Source organism: Anguilla rostrata, chromosome 1 (assembly GCF_018555375.3).
Source record: "Anguilla rostrata isolate EN2019 chromosome 1, ASM1855537v3, whole genome shotgun sequence".
NCBI lineage: Eukaryota > Metazoa > Chordata > Actinopteri > Anguilliformes > Anguillidae > Anguilla > Anguilla rostrata.
This window is the reverse complement of record NC_057933.1, coordinates 2,118,963-2,145,000: the sequence shown is the minus strand read 5'-3', so window position 1 is coordinate 2,145,000 and position 26,038 is coordinate 2,118,963. Positions and strand designations below refer to the sequence as shown.

The 26,038-nt window shown below is 50.7% G+C and overlaps 2 protein-coding genes across 8 annotated transcripts in view; both read left to right on the top strand.

Annotated features, from left to right (window-relative positions):
* inpp5b (inositol polyphosphate-5-phosphatase B) overlaps positions 1-4,084 on the top strand; it is a 38,168-nt gene extending 34,084 nt beyond the window's left edge. For all 5 annotated transcript variants that reach the window (XM_064345378.1, XM_064345518.1, XM_064345443.1 and 2 more), the window contains 2 exons: positions 116-227; positions 3,598-4,084. In XM_064345378.1, coding sequence (XP_064201448.1) covers positions 116-227; positions 3,598-3,704 — 219 coding nt within the window. In that variant the 3' untranslated portion in view covers positions 3,705-4,084. The remainder of the gene's footprint in view (positions 1-115; positions 228-3,597) is intronic.
* A 981-nt stretch (positions 4,085-5,065) lies between these two features.
* Positions 5,066-25,206, top strand: mtf1 (metal-regulatory transcription factor 1). 3 transcript variants are annotated; one of them, XM_064345897.1, is made up of 11 exons: positions 5,066-5,196; positions 7,821-8,345; positions 14,116-14,354; positions 18,028-18,159; positions 20,095-20,168; positions 20,496-20,620; positions 21,152-21,229; positions 21,533-21,635; positions 21,943-22,481; positions 23,794-23,851; positions 24,511-25,206. In XM_064345897.1, the coding sequence occupies exons 2-11, from the start codon at positions 7,872-7,874 to the stop codon at positions 24,999-25,001; spliced, it is 2,313 nt and encodes a 770-aa protein (XP_064201967.1). In that variant the 5' UTR covers positions 5,066-5,196; positions 7,821-7,871; the 3' UTR covers positions 25,002-25,206. The 3 variants fall into 3 exon arrangements, with proteins under 3 accessions (XP_064201967.1, XP_064201816.1, XP_064201886.1); XM_064345746.1 differs by having other exon boundaries at positions 23,791-23,851; XM_064345816.1 differs by lacking the exon at positions 5,066-5,196 and adding an exon at positions 5,310-7,516 and having other exon boundaries at positions 23,791-23,851.
* The last annotated feature ends 832 nt before the right edge of the window (positions 25,207-26,038 follow it).

Below are 26,038 nucleotides of genomic sequence, written 5' to 3'. Positions count from 1 at the left end.
GTTTTTAACTGTTTTTTGTGTTGTTCTTCCTCTGCTATTCTCACTATAATTAGGGTCCATCAGAAAAACGGGCACGGGCTGACTTGTCTCCCCCTGTTCTTGGTTCCTCCCCCAGGTCATCTCCCAGCTACCTCAGTGCCATAGAAACGTTTTTGGCTATCTGACGGCGTTCCTGCGCGAGCTTCTGAGGAACTCCGCGCTGAATAACCTGGACGCCAACATCCTAGGTAAGGAGGGACAGGTGAAAAGAGGAGGAGCCTGGCGTTTGGGAGGAAAAGGGGGGAGGAGTCACTTAGAGTCGAGTGCATCGGTTCTTCTTTCACTTCTCTCTCTGGAGTCTGTTCCGAGACGCTGAGCATGCTGGGGAAAAAAAGGTTGGTCAGAGCTGGCTGATGACGCCTGTGTTTAACGGCTTTATGGGGCAGGTGTGCTGTACCTCGCCACACTGTGCTGTACCTCGCCACACTGTGCTGTACCTCGCCACACTGTGCTGTACCTCGCCACACTGTGCTGTACCTCGCCACACTGCTCTGTACCTCGCCAATGCAAAGCGCGACCGCACCTGCTGCTGTCTACTCGCACACATCTGCTCTGTCACCTTCAACCAACCGTGTGCTGTCCTGCTCCCACACATGTTGTACTTGTGCGACGGAACCGTTGGTGTTGCTGTACCTCGCCACACTCTCTACTGTACTGCCCATCGCTGCTGTACCTAGCACATCACTGTGCTGTTAACTGTTTTGGTTGTTCTGTCCTCTGCACCACTATGTAGGTACCTGCACACACTGCTCCTCGTCCTCCCCACATTGCCTGTACCTCGCCATACGTTGTGGCTATCTGCGCTCCTGCGCTGAGCTTCGCCACCTGTGAGAAACCTCGCCAAACACCTGCTACAGTACCTGCGGAGACACTGAGTCAGTACTCGTCTCTCACTGCTTCGGGAGTCGGCCAACTGTGCTGTAACTGCAAGGGGCTGTACGCTGGACCAGCAGTGTGCTGTACCTCGCCACACTGTGCTGTACCTCGCCACACTGCTCTGGCTCAGCCGTGATGTCACTTCCGCACAGCGGCCTGTTAAAAGGCCCACTCGGTAATCTCGGGCTGCTAATAAAATGCTAATGGCTTGCAGCGAGCGAAAAGAGGAAGATAATGGTGCTATAGTGTAGAATTATGAATTGTTCTCCCAATAAAAACAACGATAAAGATCCCCGTGAAAGGAAAAATAAGTGTTTAAAATAAGTTTCGGACTGACACTTCTTCCTTGTTCATCTGTCTTATGCATTTCATTCTTCTTCTTTGTTTTTGACATCTGCATGTTCTGTAGTCCTTGCATTGCTTATCACCATATGAAATGAACTTATAACTCACATTATAAACTACAAGTACCATGATCCTCCGAGGTACTTTGTTTTATTGTGATTTGCAACCAACATTACTCAGTGGGCCTTTAATGTGGAAGTGCATTTGAATGAAGCAGCCAAAAAACTAAGGTTCACATATTGCTGATCCATTGGGGTGTTTCGCAAGTGAGCACTGTCTCTTTATCTCACTCAGCTGACTCCCTGTTAACACAGTGAACAGTCTGTTTCCCTTTTGGGGTCTGATAAGGGGCACACTGCTGTAAACCAGCCTACAGCTTCATATTTAGTTGGACGAATCAGGGATGGTCTGCGTCACTGCCGAGTCACTGTATCGCACATGCTTAGTGGACAACCCTAACCCGACCTGGATTTTTAAGGGTTCACACGCCCATATAAGGCCCCCCCCCCCCCCTTTCCCTTCTGCACAGACTCTGGCTCCAATTTGCACAATACGGTGGGACGAAAACTGCACTTCCGCGGCTTCAGAACACATTTCAGCACCCCCATGGAGAGTCAATGGGTGAAGTCAGTCACTTGGTCCATATTTTTCCTGCAGTCTGTGGTGTAAATCCTGCAGGAAAAAAAAATACTCACTGTGGACAAAGTGCAGGTGACTGCGGAATTCACAATAACAGAAACCGCTCTACAAATATTGACCTTGGATTATACTGTAACCACAGAATTATGGTATATTCATAAACTTTTGCAGAAACTCCACCCCCCGCTGCTAATTAATTTTTTATGTGGATTTTATTCATGTGTATTTACTCTGCGGTCTCATAAAATCTATCTTCGGGAGTTCACGTCCACCGCTATCTTCGCCTGATCGCTCGATGTACAAGGGGGCAGTGAAGGCTCGTGGGTTTTTACGAGGAACGTGTGCCGGTGTCTTTAAGTCTCTTTAGCGCTAAGCAGGGAAGAGACTGCTGGCGGAGAATATTAGCATGGCCTCATTCGCTGAGCTGTGAAAACCACGCTGACGATGCTAACTCCCCAGAACACTTTATTCCCCGGGGGGGGTTCGCGTTTTAATAATGAAAAGCTGCCGCTAACAGGACGGCGGCGGGTGGGGCAGCTAATGAGCCGTTAGCAGACGGGACTTCATTCAGGCGCCAGAGGAGTTCAGTGCCCCCCCACCCCCCCACCCCCCACTCTACTGACCTTTGACCCCCCGCGGCAGGCGAAGGTCTCTGTAATTCTGCATGAGCCCAAAAGCAAAATGGAGGAGGTTGCTGGCCTCGACATGGAAGTCCCGCCGAGCTCCTGTCTGCTTCCTGCGTCCAGCGACATACGGCACCTCGGAACCTGACTGACAGACATCAGATGGGTGGTCGCTGGGTCAGCGTGGGCGGTGCTTAAAATTTGATAGACAAATGACGGTGTTTTAATTAAAAGGTGGCCGTAGCGCATTACATTTTCCACCTGCCGGTTTCTCCTTTTAGGGTAATTACACACGAGATCACCCTAGATTTTTTACTTTTTTTTAAGCTGTAAAAGTGTTTGTATGCCTACTTTGCCATGAAACATTTTAATCCATGCCCATATATTAACATTTCTGAAATAATGTCATTTTATCAGAAAAAAACTGGTAGAAAATGTATGGGTGCTGCCCTCGAACTCTTATCCACTCTGGCCCCGCCCCAGTTGTGACAACGAGGGTACCACTTTGGTGGTACTAGTACATCATGTAGATGTCAATCAAGACATCAACGAGGAAAATTGTTGCCACCCACAAATTTGTCTGTGTACTTTTTAATATGATCGAACACTGCCTGGCACCCGATTGGCTTGATTGGTTTCAGGCCAAGGAACATGGTGACCTGATCATAAACTTTCTCATATTCAACCTAAATAGTCCACTATAATATGTTTCTGAAAACATTTGAGGTGAGAAATAGGCCATGTAATGGCTGAATCTTGATTCGTATTTGATCCGTAGCACCCAGTTTGACAGTGTGATCCAGGATTCATGAGCCTGGCCGAGCTCCACTGTACTCCGCTGAATTTGCTACATGAAAATTCATTTGCATATAGAACACTTTATGCAAATGAGATGGACACACCTACTCCACCCACCCGAGGAGCATTTTTTCAAAAATGTTTAGTAGGTGGAGCCAGGGTGAAACAGTGAGGGCAGTTACTCCCAATGCTGAATGTAACAGCAGAAGGCAGTTGGGTATATATATATATGTCTTATTTATAATAACCTTGTTTAAATTGTCCCCTGTTCCCATAGCAACCATCTTTGCTGGCTTGCTGCTGAGGTCACCGACGAAGCAGGACCTGGCGGAGAAGAGGAAAGCCCAAGAGTTTCTGCATCATTTCCTTACACAGGACCTTTAATGAGCAACACGGCCAAGCATCAGAGTTCAGCCCTTTAGCCTAATGTACAGCACCTCAGTATTTTTTTAATAAACTGTTAATATTTCATAAATGGATAGATACTTCTTTGTATAGTCAAAAAAAATGTTTTTTTTTTTTTTTTTTCAAACAAAGATATTAGTCTGATTTCAGACCTGTGCATTATATGCAATGGGCTTTTAAAGTAAGCTGTTTTATTTAAAATAAAATAAAAACAGCTGCACTAAACTGACAGTTTTTGAAAAATGTTTTTATTTAGCAGTTATTTAAAGATTCATCATGTTTGTAATGTTCATCTGTGGTTTCTAAAGTAATACAAATGTCTGTTCTTTTTATATATAAAAGCAATGTTTCAAAAAGCATATTTGTTGTGTTTCTTGCTAATTGGGTTTGCCTGCACAGTTTGACTCATTGTTCTTTCATCTTTTTGTTCTGTCGTTTTTGGTTATGAAAGAAGCTGAAGGATATTTTAATACTATTTATTATTTTATGTAATACATTATAACTGTTAGTATAAAACATGTAATGGTTTGAATATAAGGTTTTAGACCACACGTACAATAGAAAATTGCCACAGACAAGCCATATTTTTCCACATTTTTGTAAAAGTGCACGTCACTGTCAAGCCTGTTGTGTACTTGGTTTGATGGGATTCGTCCATGAGCCAAACAGAACTGTTTCCGCATTCTTAACTTCACTTCTGTCTCATCTTTGGATACAACCTGAGGGAATCTGGAGGAGTAATTAGTGTCAGGTTTTATCTGCCTTCTCTAAAGCCCACAGGCAGTCAAACTGAATGGATATAAATGGACAACTTGTGTTTACGAGAAATCAGTGAAAATCTGGTGGATATGTAGAGAATGTGTTGCACCTTAAATAAACATTAAAATATTGGGGGAATCTGCTATGAAATAGTCTGTGGTTCTACACTGGCTGGTTGATAGTTAGTCCTGGTCAGAGATTTAATCAACAAGCTACTGGACTTTTATCAATTTTTAGGGTTCGCAATTTACAGACTCCACAAAGAAAACACAGCCTCGTTTGAGTTTCAGTCTGCTTGAGGTAGAATTTAAGTATTTGCCAGCATGGATGTCACTTTTTAAAAGTTAAATCTGACACCAATGTAACAGCCTAAACATATCTCCAACTGTTAGTTGAATTAATCTGTAAAAAAATATATATAATTTCTCTACATCTGATTTCTCTACATCATAGCTCGCTCAGTTATTGTTTAAATGTATACCTACATATTCAATAAATAAATAAATATAACATGAAACACATGGATGTTTGTAAATATTTACTGAGTATCCAATTTGGTAAATTCCAGACTGGTTATCACCGTTTCCCAAGATGCCCCGGGAAGAGGAAGCCCAATGTGACGTTGTTTTAATCATGGTACCGCTGGGGAGGGGAAGGGAAGAAAGTGCTAGCAATCCGAATTTCAGATCTATTCGGCTTCTTCACTGCACCGGTAAAAATTTCCACCTTTTATGTTGAAAAAAAACTGTGATTTGGGACATACACTGGCTTTCATATTTACTGTGATAGCATTTTCCTATTATGTTCGGAGTCTAATGCTGTCTGTAGTCAGTCAAAGATGCCGCTGCTTATTGGTAGCTAGCTAACGTTAGCTACAGCTAACTTATTAGCTTATTGATAGCTATCGTTAGCTGCGCTAGTTGCCTTGAGTTTTTATATTAGCAGTTTGTAGCTAGTTAGCCACTGGCATAGTTAGTTGAGTGGCCAGAATTGGCCACAGGAGTGAGTTGGCCAACAATTAGTTTCCATTAATTTAAGTTTGCCTTTAGTCTGGTGTTTTATTTGGCACTACCTGGCTAGTCTGGCTACAATGCCAGTTGGACGTTCGTGAAATAAGGTTATTGGTGCAAGCTAGCTGGTGCAAGTTGGCTATGTCACCAGGTGAAATATTTGAATGAGCTGTAGTCTAACGGTCGCTTTAGTTGTCAGGTCCAAGGTGTATCGGTAGACTAGTTTACAGGCGGTGTGTCCGCTTGTGAAGTTCTCTTGATATTAGCTTAGGCTGAGTATAAGTGCTAGCTAGCTTTCATTAATTAACGAAATTACCAATGGCTTTTTTATTTGTTAGACGCTATGCTACGTGTGTTAATTTGACTAGTGATGGGAATGGACCTTCTTGATTAAGCTGTCTGGATCGGTATCGGAAACATAGCTAGCTAGCTGCCGTCCGTACGTTACGAGATGTAGGAGTGTCGTCGGCTATTCTAGTTCATTCACCAAGCTACTGTAGCTAGCCGCTAGCCAGTTACCTGCTAGCCAACGTTAAGCCGTCACAGTTATCCTGATTCAGAGAACAGTCTCGCTTTTTTTGCCGGAATTTAGAAAGTTCCAGAACTGCGCGTTGATCTGTCAAGATAACTGTGCAGCAAACTATTTCAAATTTCCCCGACTATTTACTCCGCGACTCGGGTAAAAAAAAAAAAAATTAATAGCCTGACATTGTAGTGGTTAGAGCTAGTTAGCGGCAAAGTCTCAACGCTTGTTAACATTTGTTAACATTGGCTAACACGTTAGTTTTTTAGGTTAGCTAGCTAGTCTTTCAGTTGCCAGTTTTATTTGTAACATGTTTTTGTTGCCTATTTAACTTCCAATATTGTAAGCGCTGACTAGATCATGTTGAGTTACGTTAGTATAATGGGTAAAAAGGAGCGGTTAAAGGCCTCTCATAGAAACCATTATCTACCAGGCAATGCATGAGCTACGAAACGCTTTCATATCTTGTTTTTTTAACAACATATGTATGTGCATTGAAATATCGTTTGTTTTTAGTTATTGTTTGATTTTTTTGAGAAAACTACGTTAACTGTCGGTGACAGCTTGGCGAGCGAGCTAGCTGGCTTCACCCAAGACGACGAAATGTCATGAAAATTATTTGTGAATGTTAGTAGGTATAACATTAGGTTGTTAATATATCATTAGCTGGTATCTACTAAAACATTGTCGTGCATCACAGGACCTAGCTCCCTGTAGTCTGTACATTAAAAAACTTTGACGAGGTTATGTAATTCCATTGCATGTGATAAGCAACGCACCGTAAACAAAAGTAGCCCATCAAAAAAGTTGACAGGCAGTTTAGAGTCCGCTACGCTTTTTTAGGGGTGGGGGGGTAAACTAATATTCTAATGTCTAGCCTATGCGTGTAAGTAAATGTGGGTATTTTAAAGTGACTGGTCACTCCTGGTGCTTTCGGTACAGCGTAGCCTCCAGTGTACATTGGCTGGCTCGCATTCCGTCGCCCGACTCGGCTACCTTTCTGTACCCGCGCCAAAGAGTTGGGTTTCAGTCCGCTATCGGTGCCTGAACAGGCGGCGCTGTATGACAGCAACGACGGTCCGTTTGAATTCATCCCGAAGCACATTAAATGCGTCGGAGAACGTGTAATTTGATAAATATTCATAGGTTGGTCCGGAGCGTGTTCTCTTGAAGCATGTATGTGGCGCATCAAGCTGATTACCTGGCAAATCAGCAGGCTACAGCATGCACCTCCCTAGGACATGGAGTTCGAGACCAGGCGTTCATCGTTTGCCCCGCCGGGCCTGTCCCTCACGTGCAGATGATGATCAGGCTGCTTTAATGAAGAGCCCTGTTCTTTAGTGTCTCCTGCTGCCCCGTGTCTCCCTGGTTGTTGCCGTTTTTGGATTTGCGCTGATTTCTCGTTGTTTTGAGTGAATGCCTCTAGATGCACACTGAGCTTTGTGCTGCATTGTGTTCCAACTGACTCTCAGGTGTGTGTGTTCCAACTGATTCTCCAGGTGAGTGTGTGTTGTGACTGACTCTCAGGTGAGTGTGTGTTCTGACTGCGTGTGTATGAGTGTGTGCGTGTGCGTGCGTGCGTGTATGAGTGTGTGCACGTGTGTATGAGTGTGCGTGTGTGCGTGCCTGTGCGCGTGCGTGTGTATGAGTGTGTGCACGTATGTATGAGTGTGCGTGTGTGCGTGCCTGTGCGCGTGCGTGTGTATGAGTGTGTGCACATGTGTATGAGTGTGCGTGTGTGTGCGCCTGTGTGCGTGTTTGTGCGCGTGTATCCTCACCCCGCTGGGCGCTCTTTCCGCACAGGAAGCTGCAGCTGCTCGGCTGTGCCGCGGCTGTGAGCGGGGCTGCGGGATCATGGGCGAGAATGGCCCCCACAGGGAGGCCATGTACTTCGAGGTGGAGGTGGACGCCCTGACGCAGCACGACGACGACGACGACAAGATGGCCGACTTCGACAAGGAGGACGACGACGGCGACCTGCTGCCCTCCACGTCCACCTCCGCGTCGGGCCGCGTGTACGACCGCACCACCGTGCTCATCGAGCAGGACCCCGTCGGCCTGGACGAGGATGAGGAGGACGACGAAGAGGAGGAGGGCGGGCACTGCGGGCACGGGGGCGGCGGTATGAGCTTCCTGGCGGAGGGCTCGGAGGGAGGCCTGACCTTCATGGTGGACCCTGACGGCATGTCACAGGGTTATGTGCATCACACCATCTCGCCCGACCAGATTCAGTTCATCATCAATCCCGGCTCCACCCCTATGCCACGGAACATAGAGGGCGCCACCCTCACCCTGCACTCGGAGTGCCCGGAGACCAAGCAGAGAGAGGTAGGCCCTGCCCCTTTTTACTCCGACCCCTCCCCTTTGGCTGGGTCGATTCTTGAGCTCTGTGAATGCTTTGAAAAGCAGGTTTTTTGGAATGTTTTTTTTCTCAAAATCCTAAGTCAGTGTTCTAGAACTACACTGTAATCAGTTGCAAGTGGTGATTGTGACATCAGCATTAGAATGTCCAGTTTAAAACATTCTAATCACACAGTTGAGATCTTACACCTTTAAGGGTGGAGGGTTAAGGAGGAGACTGACACTGTTCAGCCACTGGAACCCAGGTGCACTGAGTTACCTGCTGAATGGCCTGTTCTTGTGTATCTCTGCTTTCATTTGAATCATCAGTAGACCGCTCCCCAGCAGCAGGGTTAGCTGCTATAGCCTGAAAGAGCTCCTGATGTCTTGGCAGCAATGGGGTGGTTTGTTTCTGTGGTGGAGCTGCATACGTTGGCCCTACACTGTGGAGACGTGCTAAGTCTCCATTGGACCAGGAGTCCCCACCCTTTAGGGGAGACATTATTTCACATGTAGATTGTTGGTTTATTTAACTGACACCCTTATATTTTTGTATTGTACTTGTTTGAGGGTACCATGGCAGGGGCCCACCTGACATTTGACCCTGTGACCTCTCTGGAGTTCCAGGCCTGGTTTCCTTCCCCTCACCTGACTACTGTCCTACAGAGCCCCCTTCTCGCTGCAGCGTTGCCCCGGGCAACGTGCTGGCAACAGTGTTACAAAGTTACATATTCACTGAAGCGCAGGGAGCTCTGAGCAGACGGGGGCCAACCAAAGGCTCAGGTTCACTCTGATTCGCCGGGCAGTTGAGTCAATAAGGAGGCGGCTTGTTGCGAGGCGGGCGCTGTGATTGGCCGGTGATGAGTCCAGTCCCGTGGGCCATTGTGCTGGGCCTGTTTGGTGACATTGCTGGGACGGGGCGCTGCTCCATGCCATTCCTGTACAAACTGTGCTACTGGGACACGGGGGTAGGGGCGAGGGGGATTAGCGGCAAAATTTTCCGCCAAACTTTCATTCTTCGCAACACAAGCTACAGGACGTCGCTGTAATGAGTTAGCATCGCGGCGCGTTGCTTATAAGTGCTCCTGCTGTGTGACACAGACCTGAATCAGACACTTATTTGAAATGCTGGACAGCAGTAAAACTCCTGCAGGTTGCTCACAATTTTAAAAATGAGCTGGTATTTCCACCGTGTCTGTCTTCATCAGCATTCAGAACACAACCTTTCTTTCGCAGGGTTGTGCGTTTGGGCAAAGAACCGTAGTGTTTTTACATAACAGCAGCATTTTCAGTGTAAACCCAGCATCTCAGAGTCACTTTAAGCAGTGATTTTACCCGGGTCTGTTTGATGAGCGACGTGTGTACAGGGCAGTGACTGGGCGTTGAAAGGGAAGACGGAGGTTGGTGTTCAGAGTGGGGTAGAGTTGCTGTGTAGGGTTAAAGGTCATATTTGCCTGATTCTACACCGCTCCCCGCACCCCACAGGGATTCTGCTTCCACACGCTTCCCTGTGTTCCAGCAGGCTCCACACACACGTTCTGCAGGGCTGCGCGTTCGGTTTTTTATCTCTTTCTCTGTCTTCTTCTGTTCCCTTCCCAAACCGTGCTGTGCGCCCCCTCTGGCAGTCCAGAGAGTGTGTTCACGCAGCAGCGCGTAGCTGGAGAGGGGCGTGAGGGGAACGCGGCTCGCCTGAGCGGGGGCTGGTCGGCGAGGCGACGGGCTGCACTGTGGAGTGATGAGGATGGGTGCTTTTCCTCATGAGCGTCTCTTCTGAGGGAGCAGATTGTGGCACATTTCAGAACGAGCCCCTTCTGTTTTACCGGTTTTACAACGAGTGCGTGGTGACAGGACTTTGGGGGGAGGGGGGGGGGGTCGGGATGGGCGGGGCTGAGTATAGTCATGTGCTCGAGGCGTAATGGCCGTCCGGTCACACGCTTCAATACTGAATGACCATGTGATAGGGGATCCTTCTGTTCATTACATTTCTGTTCTCTGTGTCAATAGTCGCATCACATTATGGTCGAACGCTACACCTGTGTGCTTCCAGTAAGACATGTACCTGTCATTTCTCTGTCTGAGTCGGACATCCGTTCCGTGAGACTCTGTGTTCTGAATTTGAAATGCAGGTTCAGAGTCCCGAGTCGCTGTCGAAGGTGCGACCAGACGTGAGCGTGCGTGCTCCACGGGCCTGCGTAGGGCTCTGATGTCACAGCGAGGGATTCGGCGTTCAGCGTTCGGTTCTTTGGGGTGAAACCTGTGTCTTGAGCTTAACGCTGGCTGGAGCAGCGAAACTGCACTTCCTCACCTGGTCAGACTCCTGCCTTTACCGCGGGTCGGCTGGCCTGAAGCAGATTTCTCTCTCATTCAGCTGTGGTTCGTGGATTGGGACTGCGGTCTCTAAGATGCGGCAGAAGTACCAGAGAAAGTCTCCTGGTTGCAGTAGCCAGCTGTTCTGTCCTTTTGAATCGAATCTAATCGAATCTGGAAAGTGGCTGAGAAAATGATTAGTGGGGAATCAGAAAGCATGACTCATTGATGATGCTCATTCATCCGGCCGGAGCTCCTGCCCAGATGAGCTGCTGGGGTTAATATGACCTGATGTGTGCTGCTGTAGAGTGGGAGGAGAACAGCCAGAGGAATTAGTGTGCTTAAGATGGCATCAGGATGGGAAACGATGGCAGCGTGTGCAGAGCAGTGGCTGATCTGCATTCCCTTTCTCTCTCTGTAAATACTCTCATTAATGTGCGCATGTTTCTACAGTATGAGCAACAATCTTTAGGGAACAAAACAAATGCAAAAACAAAATCTGTTCCATTCCTTAGGTGGGACTAAGCAAACTGTATTAGTGTTAAATTTAGAAAAGCAGATTATCTCCCTCCTATAACTTTTATTTTTTATCCATTTCTCTCCCTTGCTTCTTTCCCTCATGCTCTCCCTTTCTCTCTCTCTCTCTCTCTCTCCCTTTCTCTCCCCCTCTCTCTCTGTCTCTTTTTCATTTTGCTTATCTATCTTGTCTGAGTCCTGCCACCCCCACCCCTCACCTCCCTCCACCCTCACTCTTCTTCTCTTCTCGCTCTCACTCCGCTCTGTTCCTCTTCAGTTATCGGTCTCTCTCTCGACTCTTGCACTCCACTCGCCTGCACGTCTCTCTCTCTCTCTCTCTCTCTCTCTCTCTCTCTCTCTCTCTCTCTCTCTCTCTCTCTCTCTCTCTCTCTCATTCTGTGTGAGTGTTCGTGTGAGGAGGTGGGCGTGGGGGAGGATGGGCTGTTGTGTGTGAGTGGAGAGGGAGGGAGGGGTGTGTGGTGTGTGTGTGTGTGTGGAGTGGAGGGATGGGTGTTTGTGTGTGGTGGGAGTAGGGGGAGGTGGGTGGAGTGTTTGTGTGTGGGGTGGAGGAGGATGGGGGGAGGGAGGAGGGGTTGTTGGTGTGTGTGCGGTATGGAGGGGGCTGTTTGTGTGTGTGAGGGAGGAGGGAGGGATGGGGTGTTTGTGTGTGAGGTGAGGGAGGGAGGGATGGGTGTTGTGTGTAGTGTGGGGAGGTGGGGTGTGTGATGGTGAGTGAGGGAGGGATGGGGTGTTTGTGTGTGTGAGGGAGGGATGGGGTGTTGGTGTGTGCGTGTATGTGTTGGGGGGCGTGGTGTGTGTGTGGTGGGATGGATGGGGTGTTTGTGTGTGAGTGAGGGAGGGATGGGCTGTTTGTGTGTGAGTGTGTGTGTGTTTGTGTGTGAGTGAGGGAGGGATGGGGTGTTGGTGTGTGCGTGTATGTGTTGGAGGGGGGTCTGCCCTATCATGTTATCCTGTGATTGATCCAGAGCAGGGCTGGAAAGGGGGGGGTGGGGGGTGGGGGGTGGGGGGGTTCTGGCTCTAGTCTCTTCATGCCACGCGCCCCACTGCTCCAACAGGGCACATTCCGTTTACCCGTCCCCCCTTCCCTCTCTCTCCTCCTCCCTCTCTCTCTCCCTAGTTATAAAAACAAAGCAGACAGGGCTAATTTAGGAGATGGGTTGAGTCGCTCGTGGGCCTCCGTGGTTCTGCTTGCTGGGGCTCCTCTGGGCCCCGGTGGGGGTCCGATTTCTGACCGTCCCGTGATGGACGGCTGGGGTTGAGCCGGGCGCAGGCTCCTAACGAACGGGGGGGGGGGGAATCGGAGAGAGAGAAGCGGCTAACAGTGCTAACGCTGCAGGAACAGGGGAGGAGAGAGAAGAAAGGGCGGGAGGGAGGGATGGGAGAGGAGGGATAACAGAGAGGGTGGCAGGCAGAGGGAGGAAGAGATGGACCGAGGATGAGGCAGACTGACAGAGAGGAAGGAGTGAAAGAGGAAAAGTGTGAAGGGAGAGAGGGAGGGAGATGAACAGAAAGAGGAAGAGAGAATGAGAACGTGGAAAAAAACGTCTAAATATCTGCTTCTCTGAAGGTCTGTGTACGTGACAACACGAGTGTGTGTGTGGTAGGGTTAGGTTTGGGGTGTGTTAGAGACTGTATTGTGGGTGCACTCACATGTTTGTGGAGAATAGGAGCTTGTTTGCTTGTGCTTGTCATGCTGGAGCTCCAGGCAGCTTCATCTACAGGGAGGAAAGGGGGGGGTGGAAGGAGTGGGAGTGAGAGGGAGGGGGGAAGAGTGGGGGAGTTAGAGATAGGGAAAGAGTGGGGTGAGGAAGGGAGCGAGAGGGAGGGAGGAGAGAGAGAGGGGCAGGGCGAAAGAGAGAGTACACTATTGTGGAGGCAGAGAAAGGCTCTGCTGGTTTGTGCTTTTCTCTTTGACAATAATAGTGACACACACACACACACACATACACACACATCCCTGCAGAGTATGAATGCTTTTATTTTAGTCCTCCAGCTCAACACTGCTGTGAGGAGTGGGGGGGGGAGGGGGGGAGTGGGGGGTGGACACATAATGAGCCAGCAGATCTGCCGTGCCGCCACCCCTCCCCCTCCCTCCCCCTCAGTGTTCAGAGCAGAACGCTGAGTCATGAGGTCTGGGGCATTTTCTTCCTTTTTTTTTTTTGTTCCTTCTCTTTTTCATTTTCCTGGAAATGTCTCAGCAGGCCCCACTGTTCTGCAGCCGCCCAGTCAGCACCACGTAGCACGATGTAGCACGGTGTAGTTCAATGTAGCACGATGTAGCATTTTGCAGCACGGTGTAATTCAATGTAGCACGATGTAGCATAAAATATAGCACGATGTAGGGCAATGTAGCACGGTTTAGCACAATGTACCCCTCAAGCTTCGACCTTGGGGAAGGAACTGGTCCCAGGCAAAGAGGTGTCCTCAACACGGAGAGTCTGCAAACAAACACATTTTTTTCTGTCCGTTGGGCACGTGTTCAAACCGCAGAACGGCTGTTGCAAGGCCTTCATCCCCCATCAGTTCTCCCTCATTCTGCCTGTCATTACAGCTCAAATGGACCAGGCTAACATCCACAAGCCTCAGAGATGCAGACATAGGCACAAAAATACATAATTTTAGCATCAGAAAAATGAGTATATCTCAAAAAACGGGGAAAAACACTAGTATTGTGACATTAATTTAGACTAATTTTGGCTACAAGGGCTTTCAAGGGTTATTATGGACTTCATTTGTCTCATGAAAGACTGAGTGCACATAGCTGATGATGCAAGAATGTTGAATGTCGTGCACTTTTAATGGGTCTCAAAATGCACCTCGAAGAGCCCCGGCTGCCTCAGCACCCGTCGTTCCTCAAAAATGCGCTTCGAATGTCACCGAAAAGTGACGGGGAATGGGAACTGTGTGCTCGCAGGTGAAGAGGTACCAGTGCATGTTTGAGGGCTGCACGCGCACCTACAGCACGGCGGGGAACCTGCGGACGCACCAGAAGACGCACCGCGGGGAGTACACCTTCGTGTGCAACCAGCAGGGCTGCGGGAAGGCCTTCCTCACCTCCTACAGCCTGAAGATCCACGTGCGCGTGCACACCAAGGAGAAGCCCTTCGAGTGCGACGTGCAGGGCTGCGAGAAGGCCTTCAACACACTGTACAGGTCAGACTTCCTGTCTCTCATTTCCTGTCCCCGATACCCCCCTCTACATCACGCTGTACAGGTCAGACTTCCTGTCTCTCATTTCCTGTCCCCAATACCCCCCTCTACATCACACTGTACAGGTCAGACCTCCTGTGCCTCACTTTCTGTCTGTCACTTCCTGTCCCTGATGCCCTCCTCTTTAACATGCTGTCAGGCCAGACTTCCTGTCTCTCACTTCCTGTCCCTGATGCCCTCCTCTGTAACGCACTGTCAGGTCTGACTTCCTGTCACTCACTTCCTGTCCCAGATACCCTCTCCTTTAACATGCTGTCAGGTCAGACTTCCTGTCTCTCACATCCTGTCCCCTATACCCCCCTTTTTAACACACTATTCAGGCCAGACTTCCTGTGTCTCACTTCCTGTCCCTGATGCCCTCCTCTGTAACGCACTGTCAGGGCAGACACACTGCAGCACACTGATCGCGTGGCCGTCTGTATTGATCAGTAAAGCAAACAGTGACACGCTCTGTCCTTTCAGCTGATGCAGAATTTCCCCATGAGTAAGACCAGCAGCCTCTCCTCTGTCCCTCTCTCTCTCTCTTCCTCCCTTTCACTCTCCCTCTCTTCATCTCTCATTCTCATTCTCTCTGTCACTCTGTCCCTCTCTGCCTGTCTCTTCTGCCCTCTCCCCTCAAACTGTGGGTGAGGGTCAGAGGGCGAAGGTCACGGAGGCGAATGTTTGTGTGTCAGTGAACCCAGCGGCGGGTCACGTGATCTTCAAGGTCACGGCGGGGTGGCTACCCCCCGGGGGCCCGATGTGTGCATGCCTCTTTACCAGCAGGACTGGAGCCTTCAGCTTCCGATGCTCCAGGTAGCGGTTCGGCGTGGGGGGGGGGGGGGTCTCGCAGGGAGAGGGGCGGCCTCGTTAAAGGAAGGAGAGGTAGTGCAGCGGTGTGAGCAGGAGTGTTGCGTCTCTCCAGTTTCAGCCGCAGGGACGGGCTCAGAAACGGCCTCCCTGCTTGGAGAGGGGACGATGGGGGTGTGGGAGAGAGACGAGCTCCTGGGACTGGATTTCCTCTCCGCTTTCTCATCCTCTGCTTTTCTTTTCTTTCTTTTCTTGTTTAATTGACATGCAGCTCCATTGCTTTACTTTCTTAAAAGAAAGAATAAATTTTGTGCCAAGACGAACGCTCCCCGTTTTTGCAGATTTGTCACTTTTGGCAGGTCATTTTTATTCATATTTTTCCATTTTAATTCTTTGAGCGAACCTGAGGACACATTACATTACATTACATTATAGGCATTTAGCAGACGCTCTTATCCAGAGCGACGTACAACAAGTGCATAGGTTTCATGATGTAGAGGCGCAAAAGAAACACTAGAGTGAAGTAAGGATCGTAGTGCCAGAAGTGACCACATCGATCAGGACTTCAACCCTGTAGAGTAAGCTTGTTCAGCAAGCAAGAATCCTACCAAGTACAAACTAGCACTGGAATCACACCTAATCATACAAAAACAATCCTGCCAGATACACTAACATAATCAAATTATCCTAGCTAGGTACACACCTCTGCCAGTAATTTCGTTGCCCATATTCTGTTTGTGGATCCTCCCATGTTGGTGTATTTATTTATTTAAATGAATGTATATACGCTCAGGTCTGTGGTCAGGCTCTGATTGTACGATTGGATTTTTCTTTTCTCTGAGGAAAAGGTCCGGTATGACGCCCTCTGTTTGCAGATTGCGCTGCGCACAGATAAAGATAAAGACGGGACGCTTGTGGTGCCTTTCCGTTTGCTCAGTTCCTTTAGGAGCGCTGTGTAGCACGTTAGCTCAGTTCCTTTAGCAGCGCTGTGTAGCGCGTTAGCTCAGTTCCTTTAGCAGCGCTGTGTAGCGCGTTAGCTCAGTTCCTTTAGCAGCGCTGTGTAGCGCGTTAGCTCAGTTCCTTTAGCAGCGCTGTGTAGCACGTTAGCTCAGTTCCTTTAGGAGCGCTGTGTAGCGCGTTAGCTCAGTTCCTTTAGGAGCGCTGTGTAGCGCGTTAGCTCAGTTCCTTTAGCAGCGCTGTGTAGCGCGTTAGCTCAGTTCCTTTAGCAGCGCTGTGTAGCGCGTTAGCTCAGTTCCTTTAGGAGCGCTGTGTAGCGCGTTAGCTCAGTTCCTTTAGCAGCGCTGTGTAGCGCGTTAGCTCAGTTCCTTTAGCAGCGCTGTGTAGCGCGTTAGCTCAGTTCCTTTAGCAGCGCTGTGTAGCGCGTTAGCTCAGTTCCTTTAGGAGCGCTGTGTAGCGCGTTAGCTCAGTTCCTTTAGCAGCGCTGTGTAGCGCGTTGCTCAGTTCCTTTAGCAGCGCTGTGTAGCCGTTAGCTCAGTTCCTTTAGCAGCGCTGTGTAGCCGTTAGCTCAGTTCCTTTAGGAGCGCTGTGTAGCGCGTTAGCTCAGTTCCTTTAGGAGCGCTGTGTAGCGCGTTAGCTCAGTTCCTTTAGCAGAGCTGTGTAGCGCGTTAGCTCAGTTCCTTTAGCAGCGCTGTGTTGCGCGTTAGCTCAGTTCCTTTAGGAGCGCTATGTTGCGCGTTAGCTCAGGTCCTTTAGGAGCGCTGTGTAGCGCGTTAGCTCAGTCCTTTAGGAGCGCTGTGTAGGGGCTTAGCTCAGTTCCTTTAGGAGCGCTGTGTAGCGCGTTAGCTCAGTTCCTTTAGCAGCGCTGTGTAGCGCGTTCGCTCAGTTCCTTTAGCAGCGCTGTGTAGCGCGTTAGCTCAGTTCCTTTAGGAGCGCTGTGTAGCGCGTTAGCTCAGTTCCTTTAGGAGCGCTGTGTAGCGCGTTAGCTCAGTTCCTTTAGGAGCGCTGTGTAGCGCGTTAGCTCAGTTCCTTTAGGAGCGCTGTGTAGCGCGTTAGCTCAGTTCCTTTAGCAGCGCTGTGTAGCGCGTTAGCTCAGTTCCTTTAGGAGCGCTGTGTAGCGCGTTAGCTCAGTTCCTTTAGGAGCGCTGTGTAGCGCGTTTGCTCAGTTCCTTTAGGAGCGCTGTGCCTGTGTAGCTGGTCGAGGCGTTTCAGGTTGTCCCCGGATGGCTCTGATCTGTTGGGTGGGTGTGAGCAGAGCTGAGAGTCGCCTCTGAATCGTGAGCTGGGTGAATTAACACCCCCCGCTCGCCATGGTGAAAACTCGCCTTCTTCTCCCTTTACCTCTTGTTGACACAGAAGACTGTGTGTGACTTTGTAAGCTGGGCGTGTTTGTCCCTAAACACACGGCCTGAAAGCAGAAGATCTGAGCCTTTTACACATCAGTGAACTCCCGCTGAGAGATGAAAGGATGAGGGCGAATGAAAGAATCCTCTCATCTTTTCATCTGAGTGGAACTGACTTTGCCCTGCTCGTCTTCATCATTAAAAGTTCCTCCTCGTCTGAACATGAGCAGCAGGGCATAGCGGTAAAGATACAAACATACGCGGCACATCAGGTGAGCTCTGAACCCGCCCCTCTGCAGTCTAAACCCCGCCCCTCTGCTCTCTCAACTCCGCCCCTCTGCTGTCTAAACCCGCCCCTCTGCTCTCTCAACTCTGCCCCTCTGTGGTCTGAACTCCGCCCCTCTGCTCTCTGAACTCCGCCCCTCTGCTCTCTAAACCCCGCCCCTCTGCTCTCTGAACTCCGCCCCTCTGCTCTCTAAACCCCACCCCTCTGCAGTCTAAACCCCGCCCCTCTCTGTTTCCTGCAGACTCAAAGCACACCAGAGGATCCACACGGGGAAGACGTTTAACTGTGAATCGGAAGGATGCACTAAGTACTTTACCACGCTCAGCGACCTGAGGAAGCACGTGCGCACGCACACGGGGGAGAAGCCCTTCCGGTAAGTTCCGTTAGCGCGAGAGGGCGAGCGAGGGCGAGGAAACGGGCGTGTGGGGGTTTTGTGAGCCCCGCTGTGAAGGCTGTGATTGGCAGTGACGGGCGCGGCGTTGGGAATCGCGTTAGCGGCCGTACCGCCATCATCAGATTCACTCCTGGCAGCGGCGGCTGCAGCCTTATAAAAGAGGGGTTTGATTTGATCACCGCTGTGAAGGATGTGTCACCTACAGGAAACATTATCTCCACTGACACACTACAGCATTCTGGCTTTGTGATTGGTCAGGCCTGTCCCACTCCACTGGTGCTGAAATCTGATTGGTTGTGGTGGGACGTTCTCGTGGAAGCTCTCGACTCCATCAGCTACCAGATCACTAAGTGACACGTCCAATAAGTGGATTATCACGCCAGTCAGACTGTTTCCAAAGACATTCGCCACCATGTCTCTAATTGGAACAGTTCTAAAATTAAATTGTGTAAACATTCATGGTAGGGTTTTCATGTGTTATTGTAAGGGTTGTTGTTGTTCTTACCAAAGTGTATGAGAAATGAAGAGATTCCCAGGTAAAGGGGACTGGCACACGTTGGGAGAATTTGAATGTGGAGTCGGTTGCCAGGTTGGTGACGTGTGCCTCATCTCTGCCCTGCTCTGCGTGTGTGTGTGTGTGTCTGTCTGTGTGTGTGTGTGTGTGTGTGTGTGTGTGTGTGTCTGCGTGTGTGTCTGTGTGTCTGTGTCTGTGTGTGTGTCTGTGTGTGTGCGTGTCTGTGTGTGTGTGTGTCTCTCCATGGGTGGGGTGAATGGACAGGTTGGTTCAGGTGCTGTCTGGCCAATCGAGCGCGACAAACAGTTTACACTGCTCCGTCGCCATGGCTTCAGTTCACGCCAGTCCTGACTCGGACGGCCCACTGGTCAGGCGCTCTCCCGACATACCCCCTCTTGGCACTCCGCGAAAAAGCCACGTGCCCCCCCCCGGTCACCCCTTGACCCCCTCTTTCCATGTCATAAATCATGTGACCCCGCACTGACTCGTGGATCCCAGATTAGCCTCCAGCCCTGTCAGGCTCTTTTGTCATCGCTCGCTTTGTCCAGGACGGGCGCTGAAGAGGACCAGAGCCCCAGGCCACGCCCCCTTCTGCATACCAGCGGTCCTGTGTCCCGGGTCCAGTTGCGCCACATGACTCCGTTTGGAGCCCTCAAAAAAAATAAAAAAATAATAAATATGACAGGCACTTCAGAAGGACAGCTGCTCAAGCAGTTGCCCAGAGCAGCACACTTGGGACAGCGAGCTGAAAGGAGGACTCTGATTGGCTGAAACTGCTTGGTGCTCTGGTCCCTGGCACTGTCCAATCAGAGAGTGATTAATGGAAGCTACGGCTGTGTCACGCGGTCGAGGCGCTTGGCGGACGCTGGCGGCTTTACTGGCTCCGGCCTGCTCTCTGCAGGAGGGAGTTTAAGAGCAAACGCTAAATGGCAGCATTTGCCCCGATCTGTACTTTGTCATCCAATGCTGTCTGCCTCAGCAGAAATTAGAGCAGCGATCTTAAACTCCAGCCCTGCAGGGACCCAGCCCTCCAGGACTGGAGTTAAACCTGCAGACGCTGCGGCCCTCCAGGACTGGAGTTAAACCTGCAGACACTGCGGCCCTCCAGGACTGGAGTTAAACCTGCAGACACTGCGGCCCTCCAGGACTGGAGTTAAACCTGCAGACACTGCGGCCCTCCAGGACTGGAGTTAAACCTGCAGACACTGCGGCCCTCCAGGACTGGAGTTAAACCTGCAGACACAGCGGTTCCTTCAGGACTAATTTGAAAACCCTGGTTTGGAGTAAGGTGTTGTGTGGTTGATCTGTTGCCTGACTACTGTTCTATGATACGTCTGTCTCTGTTCTTCACTGCTCTATCGTTCTTTATTCATCCGCCTCTCTCCCTCCTTTCTCTTTAGCTGCGACCATGACGGCTGTGGTAAGGCGTTTGCTGCCAGCCACCACCTGAAGACGCACGTGCGGACGCACACAGGTAGGGCCGGACCTGGCTAGCCTCTTCTGAGAGAAGCTAACCGCTAATACCGGGCGCTGTACTCGGCGTGGCAACTGGGGGCAGTATCTCAAAAACACTCGTATGTGTAATTCACTGTAACGTGCTTTGCGTCTGTGTACCCTTCTCAGCTGAGCAAACAGTTACAGGAATGGTGGTTATTTTAAGTGCTTCGCAGGGGGATGTAGGTCTGTGCTTTGCAGGGGGATATAGGTCTGTGCTGCGCAGGGGGATATAGGTCTGTGCTGCGCAGGGGGATATAGGTCTGTGCTGCACAGGGGGGTGACGGTCTGTGTCTGCCCCCCCCAGGAGAGAAGCCTTTCGTCTGTTCCAGTGATGGCTGTGAGAAGACATTCAGCTCCCAGTACAGCCTCAAGAGTCACATCAAGGGTCACGACAAGGGTGTGCCCCTCAACCACTCCTCTCTGTCCGAAGTGAGTTCTCCCACAATGCACCACTGCCCCCCTCAGCCACTCCTCTCTGTCCGAAGTGAGTTCTCCCACAATGCACCACTTCCCCCTCAGCCACCCCTCTGTCCGAAGTGAGTTCTCCCACAATGCACCACTTCCCCCCTCAGCCAATCCTCTCTGTCCGAAGTGAGTTCTCCCACAATGCACCACTGCCCCCCTCAGCCACTCCTCTCTGTCCGAAGTGAGTTCTCCCACAATGCACCACTGCCCCCCTCAGCCAATCCTCTCTGTCCGAAGTGAGTTCTCCCATAATGCATCACTGCCCCCCTCAGATGAGTGTTAATAATTTGTCTCCAGGCAAATGCTCCCCTTGAGGTTTGTTGTCTTTTTGAACTATATATATAAATATATAAGTAATATATTCAGTAATTTCTTGCACTGAGATATTAATCTTGTTTATTAATCTGATAGCTTTGCTGTATTATGTGCAGTGGACTTGCTGCCTGGTTTGTTTGTTGGGTTTAATTTCAGCATGTGATTACGGTCTCGTTACAGGATGCAAATCACTCTCTATGCCTGAGTGACCTGAGTCTCATCTCCACAGACTCAGAGCTGCGCGAGAACATTCAGAACGTGAGTCTGCAGGCCGTCTGTCCTTTTCCTGCGTGTGTCTGCTAACTGTCTCAAAGCCTGGGTCTGAATAGAGCTACTCCTGTTTAACCACCGCTTTGTGTGTGTGTGTGTGTGTGTGTGTGTGTGTGTGCGCATGTGCGTGTCTCTCTGTGTGTGTGTGTGTGCGTGCGTGCGCGTGTACGTGTGTGTGTGTGTGTGTGTGTGTGTGTGTGTGTGTGTGTGTGTGTGTGTGTGTGCGCATGTGTGCCTGTGCGTGTCTCTCTGTGCGTGCGTGTGCGTGTACGTATGCATGTGGTCTTACAGTCTCAAGGCCTGGACCTGAACAATGTTACTCCTGTGCGGATATTCGAGCTGATGTTCCAGAGCCCGGAAAACAGCGTCAGTCAAGATGAGGCTCCGCCTTCAGGTAAGCCCCGCCCCTTGGTGCTTAAAACGAGACTTAACCTTGACATAAAGACTACAAACATGATGCATCATGCTGTGGAAACGCTAGTGACGTAAGTATGGATATGTAGATCTGATTTGAATTGTGTAGATCTCACTGAATGTGAGACAAACGCGTAAAGCAGACTAGGAAGCAGCTAGAGCAGGTAAAAGCGCGAGAGGAAATGGAAACATGTCTCAGCTCTCACTGATTTTATGTTTGGTTTGGAGTAGCGCTGGGGACTGGAGCTGTGTGTGCTAAAACCATCTCCCCCTCCCCCCTCCCACAGACGGGCTGGTGGAGCCGTTCACCTTGGATAACCCCGCCCCTCCTGCCGTGTCGGACGCCAGCTCCCTCCTCTCCCTCCCCCTGCCGTTCTCCTCCTCATCCTCCCTGACCACGCCCGCCCCAGAGACCCCCGCTCAGCCTGCGCAAGGCCCCGCCCTCGGCCCCGCCCCCTTCGTCGCCACGCCCAGCTCCCACACGCCGGAAGTGCCTGCCCCGCCCCCTGCTCAGCACTACCTGGCCCTGCAACCGACCTTCCTGCCGCAGGACCCCGCCCCCGGCCCCGCCCAGGCCGCGCCCCCCGCCGTCGCCACGGCGACCACCACCGTCGCCACGGAGACGCCGCCGGCGCCCCCGCTCCCCGCGGCGGCCGCCACAGTGCACACCGTGCCTTTAACCGCCAGCGCCGGCCTGACGGCCAGCCCCACCATCACCATCGCCCCCCCCCAGGGGCTGCTGCCGCCCAGCATCGTCATGTCCGACCAGAACCTGCAGTGGATCATCAACAGCAGCACCGGCAGCACGCAGAACCCCGAGCAGCCGGTGAGTCCGACCTTCAGCTCGACCATGTGGTCTTCAGCTCGACCGCGCGGTCTTCAGCTCGACCTTCAGCTCGACCGCGCGGTCTTCAGCTCGACCTTCAGCTCGACCGCGCGGTCTTCAGCTCGACCTTCAGCTCGACCTTCAGCTCGATTGCGCGGTCTTCAGCTCAACCTTCAGCTCGACCTTCAGCTCGACCGCGTGGTCTTCAGCTCGACCGCGGGTCTTTAGCTCGACCGCGCGGTCTTCAGCTCGACCGTCAGCTCGACCGTGTGGCCCCGAGTTTCGTACGGTCAGCTGTGGCCATGATCGCAGGCCTCAGGTCTGATTCCATCATTTTCACATCCCAGCAGCAGAATTTACTTTATACTCGCTTGGCCATTTAACACATTTTCTGCTTCAGATTAACTTATGAAACAAAGTACACAAGGGCACTCTTAATGTTAATAAGAACCATGCTAACGACGGAAAATGATAATTAGCCCTTCCACAGCTGGTAACGATGTGGATGTTCTAGAATCCTCTACACAGTCAGCAGCCTGCTTCCACCCACAGACACGGGGATGTTCTGCTGGTTTTATTCCGTAGAGGTGGTGTGAGGTGTGTGTTTGGAGACAGCGCTCAGGATTATGGCTATTTGTAGGAAGTGCACGCAGTGTGCAGCTGGGAGCAGTGCTCGTGTCTCCAGTGGTGCCGGGGGGAGTCGATCTCGAGTATTTGTCGTGTTTTTGTGTCCTGATGTCCTCATCCTTTTTATCTTCTGCATATTCTGCACTTGTGTTTCTGGAGTTTTTTTTTGCTGATGTCCCTTGCGGACTTGTTTTTCGGGAGAAACGCAGAGAATGATGTGTCTCTCTTTCTTCGTGTTGTGTCAGCTGAAGTCCACTGCTGCTAGTTAGGGTGGATACTGTGGCTGAGTTCAGGTCAGTCATTTCCGTGCTGGTTCACTTCCAGCCTGGCTGCTCACTGACCTGACTGTGTTTTTGCAGCTGAGACACTGTGACACCTCTGTGTGTGTGTGTGTGTGTGTGTGTGTGTGTGTGTGTGTGTGTGTGTGTGTGTGTGTGTGTGTGTGTGTGTGTGTGTGTGTGTGTGTGTACGTGTGTGTACGTGTGTGTACGTGTGTGTACGTGTGTACGTGTGTACGTGTGTGCGAGGGGGTGAGTGAGTAAATGATTTGTGAATGAGTGAGTTATTTGTGAGTGATTTGTCAGTGAGTGCGTGTGTGTGTCTCTGTCTGTGTGTGTGATTTGTGTGTGTAGAGCTAACACTCCCCTGTTTGTCTCTCTCTCTCTCTCTCTCTCTCTCTCAGCAGGGTACAAAGGTAGAGAAGGTGTTCTTCACCACTGCCATTCCTGTGGCTGGAAGTGCAGGTGAGTCCTCCACCCTGCTGGGGCTCTCAGCTTATCCCCTAACAGCTGTTCTGCCTGCCAGGGGGGGGACATGTCTTCCTAAACCTGTTTGAAACACTGTTTGTGAAATTATCTGAAGGAAAATCACCACATTGCACACAGCAAGTTAAAATGACCAAAGTAGGGCAATGTTATCCAGGGTTTTTATATATGATGTGTCATATTCATGTATTTATGTAAAAGTCCTGAGAGCCAAATGCAGCCCACCATAGACGTAATCACGAATGCAGCCCACCATAGACGTAATCACGAATGCAGCCAGCCTTTATGTGGAGTGACAGATTAAAGCGCAGGTCTTACTCACACAGCTTTTAAAACTGCTGTCCCTGCACCACCTCCCGCTGGTGAGCGATTAGCATCACTATTTTGAGCAGCCCTCCCCTTTGTGTGAGCACAGCTACCATACCTCTTACCCACACGCTCTTTTATACATGTGATGCAGAAAGTGCGCCATTTTATAAAGAGAAACCCTAGGCCAACAGAGGTGAATTAAAAGGCTGGGTTTGTGCAGGACAAGTTTTACGAACTCTGTTGTCAACCTGAAAGAGCTCCGTGTGACTGCATGTTTGAGTTTGATTGGTTGATCTGATGGCTCCGCCCCTCTGCGATTGGTTTCCTAGGTAACTCGGTGCAGCAGATCGGGCTCAGCGTGCCCGTCATCATCATCAAACAGGAGGAGTCCTGCCAGTGCCAGTGCTCCTGTAGGGACTCCAAAGAGAAGGGCAAGAGCTCTGCTCCCCCAGACCCGCCCACGGACCCGCCCCCTGCCCCTGCCCCTGCCCCTGCCCCCGCCCCCACCACCGACACAGCTCTGCCCCAGCCAGTCCCCGCCTCGCCCTCCAAAAAAGATGAGGCCCCGCCCCCCAGCCATGGCCCCACCCCCACAGCCCAGACTTTCCCCTCGGAGGGCCTTTTAGCCCCGCCCCCTGAGCCCCAGGGCAACGCCCTCGTCAACATGGACATGTCGGATTTCCTGTCGCTCCACAGCCCGGAGACGCCCGGCAACATCGAGGCGCTGCTGCTCGTCCCCGAGGACTTCCCCATCGGCGGGGGGGGCGGGGGGGGCCGGGGGGGCGATGGCTCTGCCCCTGGGGCCAGTTTTGCAAAATAACTGCCTCCTCCCCTCCCCTCTTCTCCCCAGGGGTGCTGAGTTCTACGCGTCGCCCAGACGGACGCAAACTCTGCCACCGTTACGTCTGCTGCGAGGGAAGCCTCCTCACTGGAGGCTCCCCACCAACACCGCTTCTCATTGGTCCGTTTACTTTTGTTTTTATGTTTTGTGTGTTTATTTTGTTGTTGTTTTTTTGCCAGCAGTACATTCTATCCATTTGACGCCTCCTGACCACTGTGTGAGCCGGAGGGGGCGGGGGGAACGGAGCGACGAACACACCTGGGCATATTCTGCACCGCCATCCGATTTCTCACATCCAACCGAATTAGAGCTGATGCCGAACGTAGTCATAGCAACGATCCCAACTGCCGTCTCTCGCCCGTTCAAACAAAGCGGAGGTATGCATTCTGACTGAAGCACGCACAGGTAGGCGTACGGGCGGGTTTCTGATGCGCGTTTGCTGACTGCGCGGCTGCGCGAGCCCAGACTCCTACTAAATCAGCTGCAGACTGAACAGCGAGATAATTCAGCACTGAAGCCTGAAAGGGCATGAGAAATTACTCCGATATGCTCAGTGTGACTTTAAGCACTGACTAATGCATTGTGTTAAGCAAAAAAGAAAAACGTAGTTGTGGCTGAATTTCTTTCAGTACTCAAGTTCAGCACACAAAATGAAAGGGTGGGGGTGCGGGGGGGGGGCAGGGGAGGGGGGGGGTGATTCAGCAGTACAAGGCGGTGTCAGCTTGTCTTTCTCACAGTCTGAAAATGGTTCAGCCAACATTCTCCAGGAGGGCATTCAACAAAAACAAAAAAACTGTCACGGATGCAATTTCCCTCAAAAACTATTCCCCACCAAGTGTGTCAAATGGGGAGAACTTTGTTGTGTACAAGATTTACTAGGAAGGCTAGTATAGTCCAGAAAATGTGATTGTAGCCTGATGTGTTACTCTTTCTAATCTTTATTTTATATTATTTCATTTTATTTGTACCAATGGTTTAAAAAAAAAAAAAAAAACCATAACAATTTTTGCTTGCCT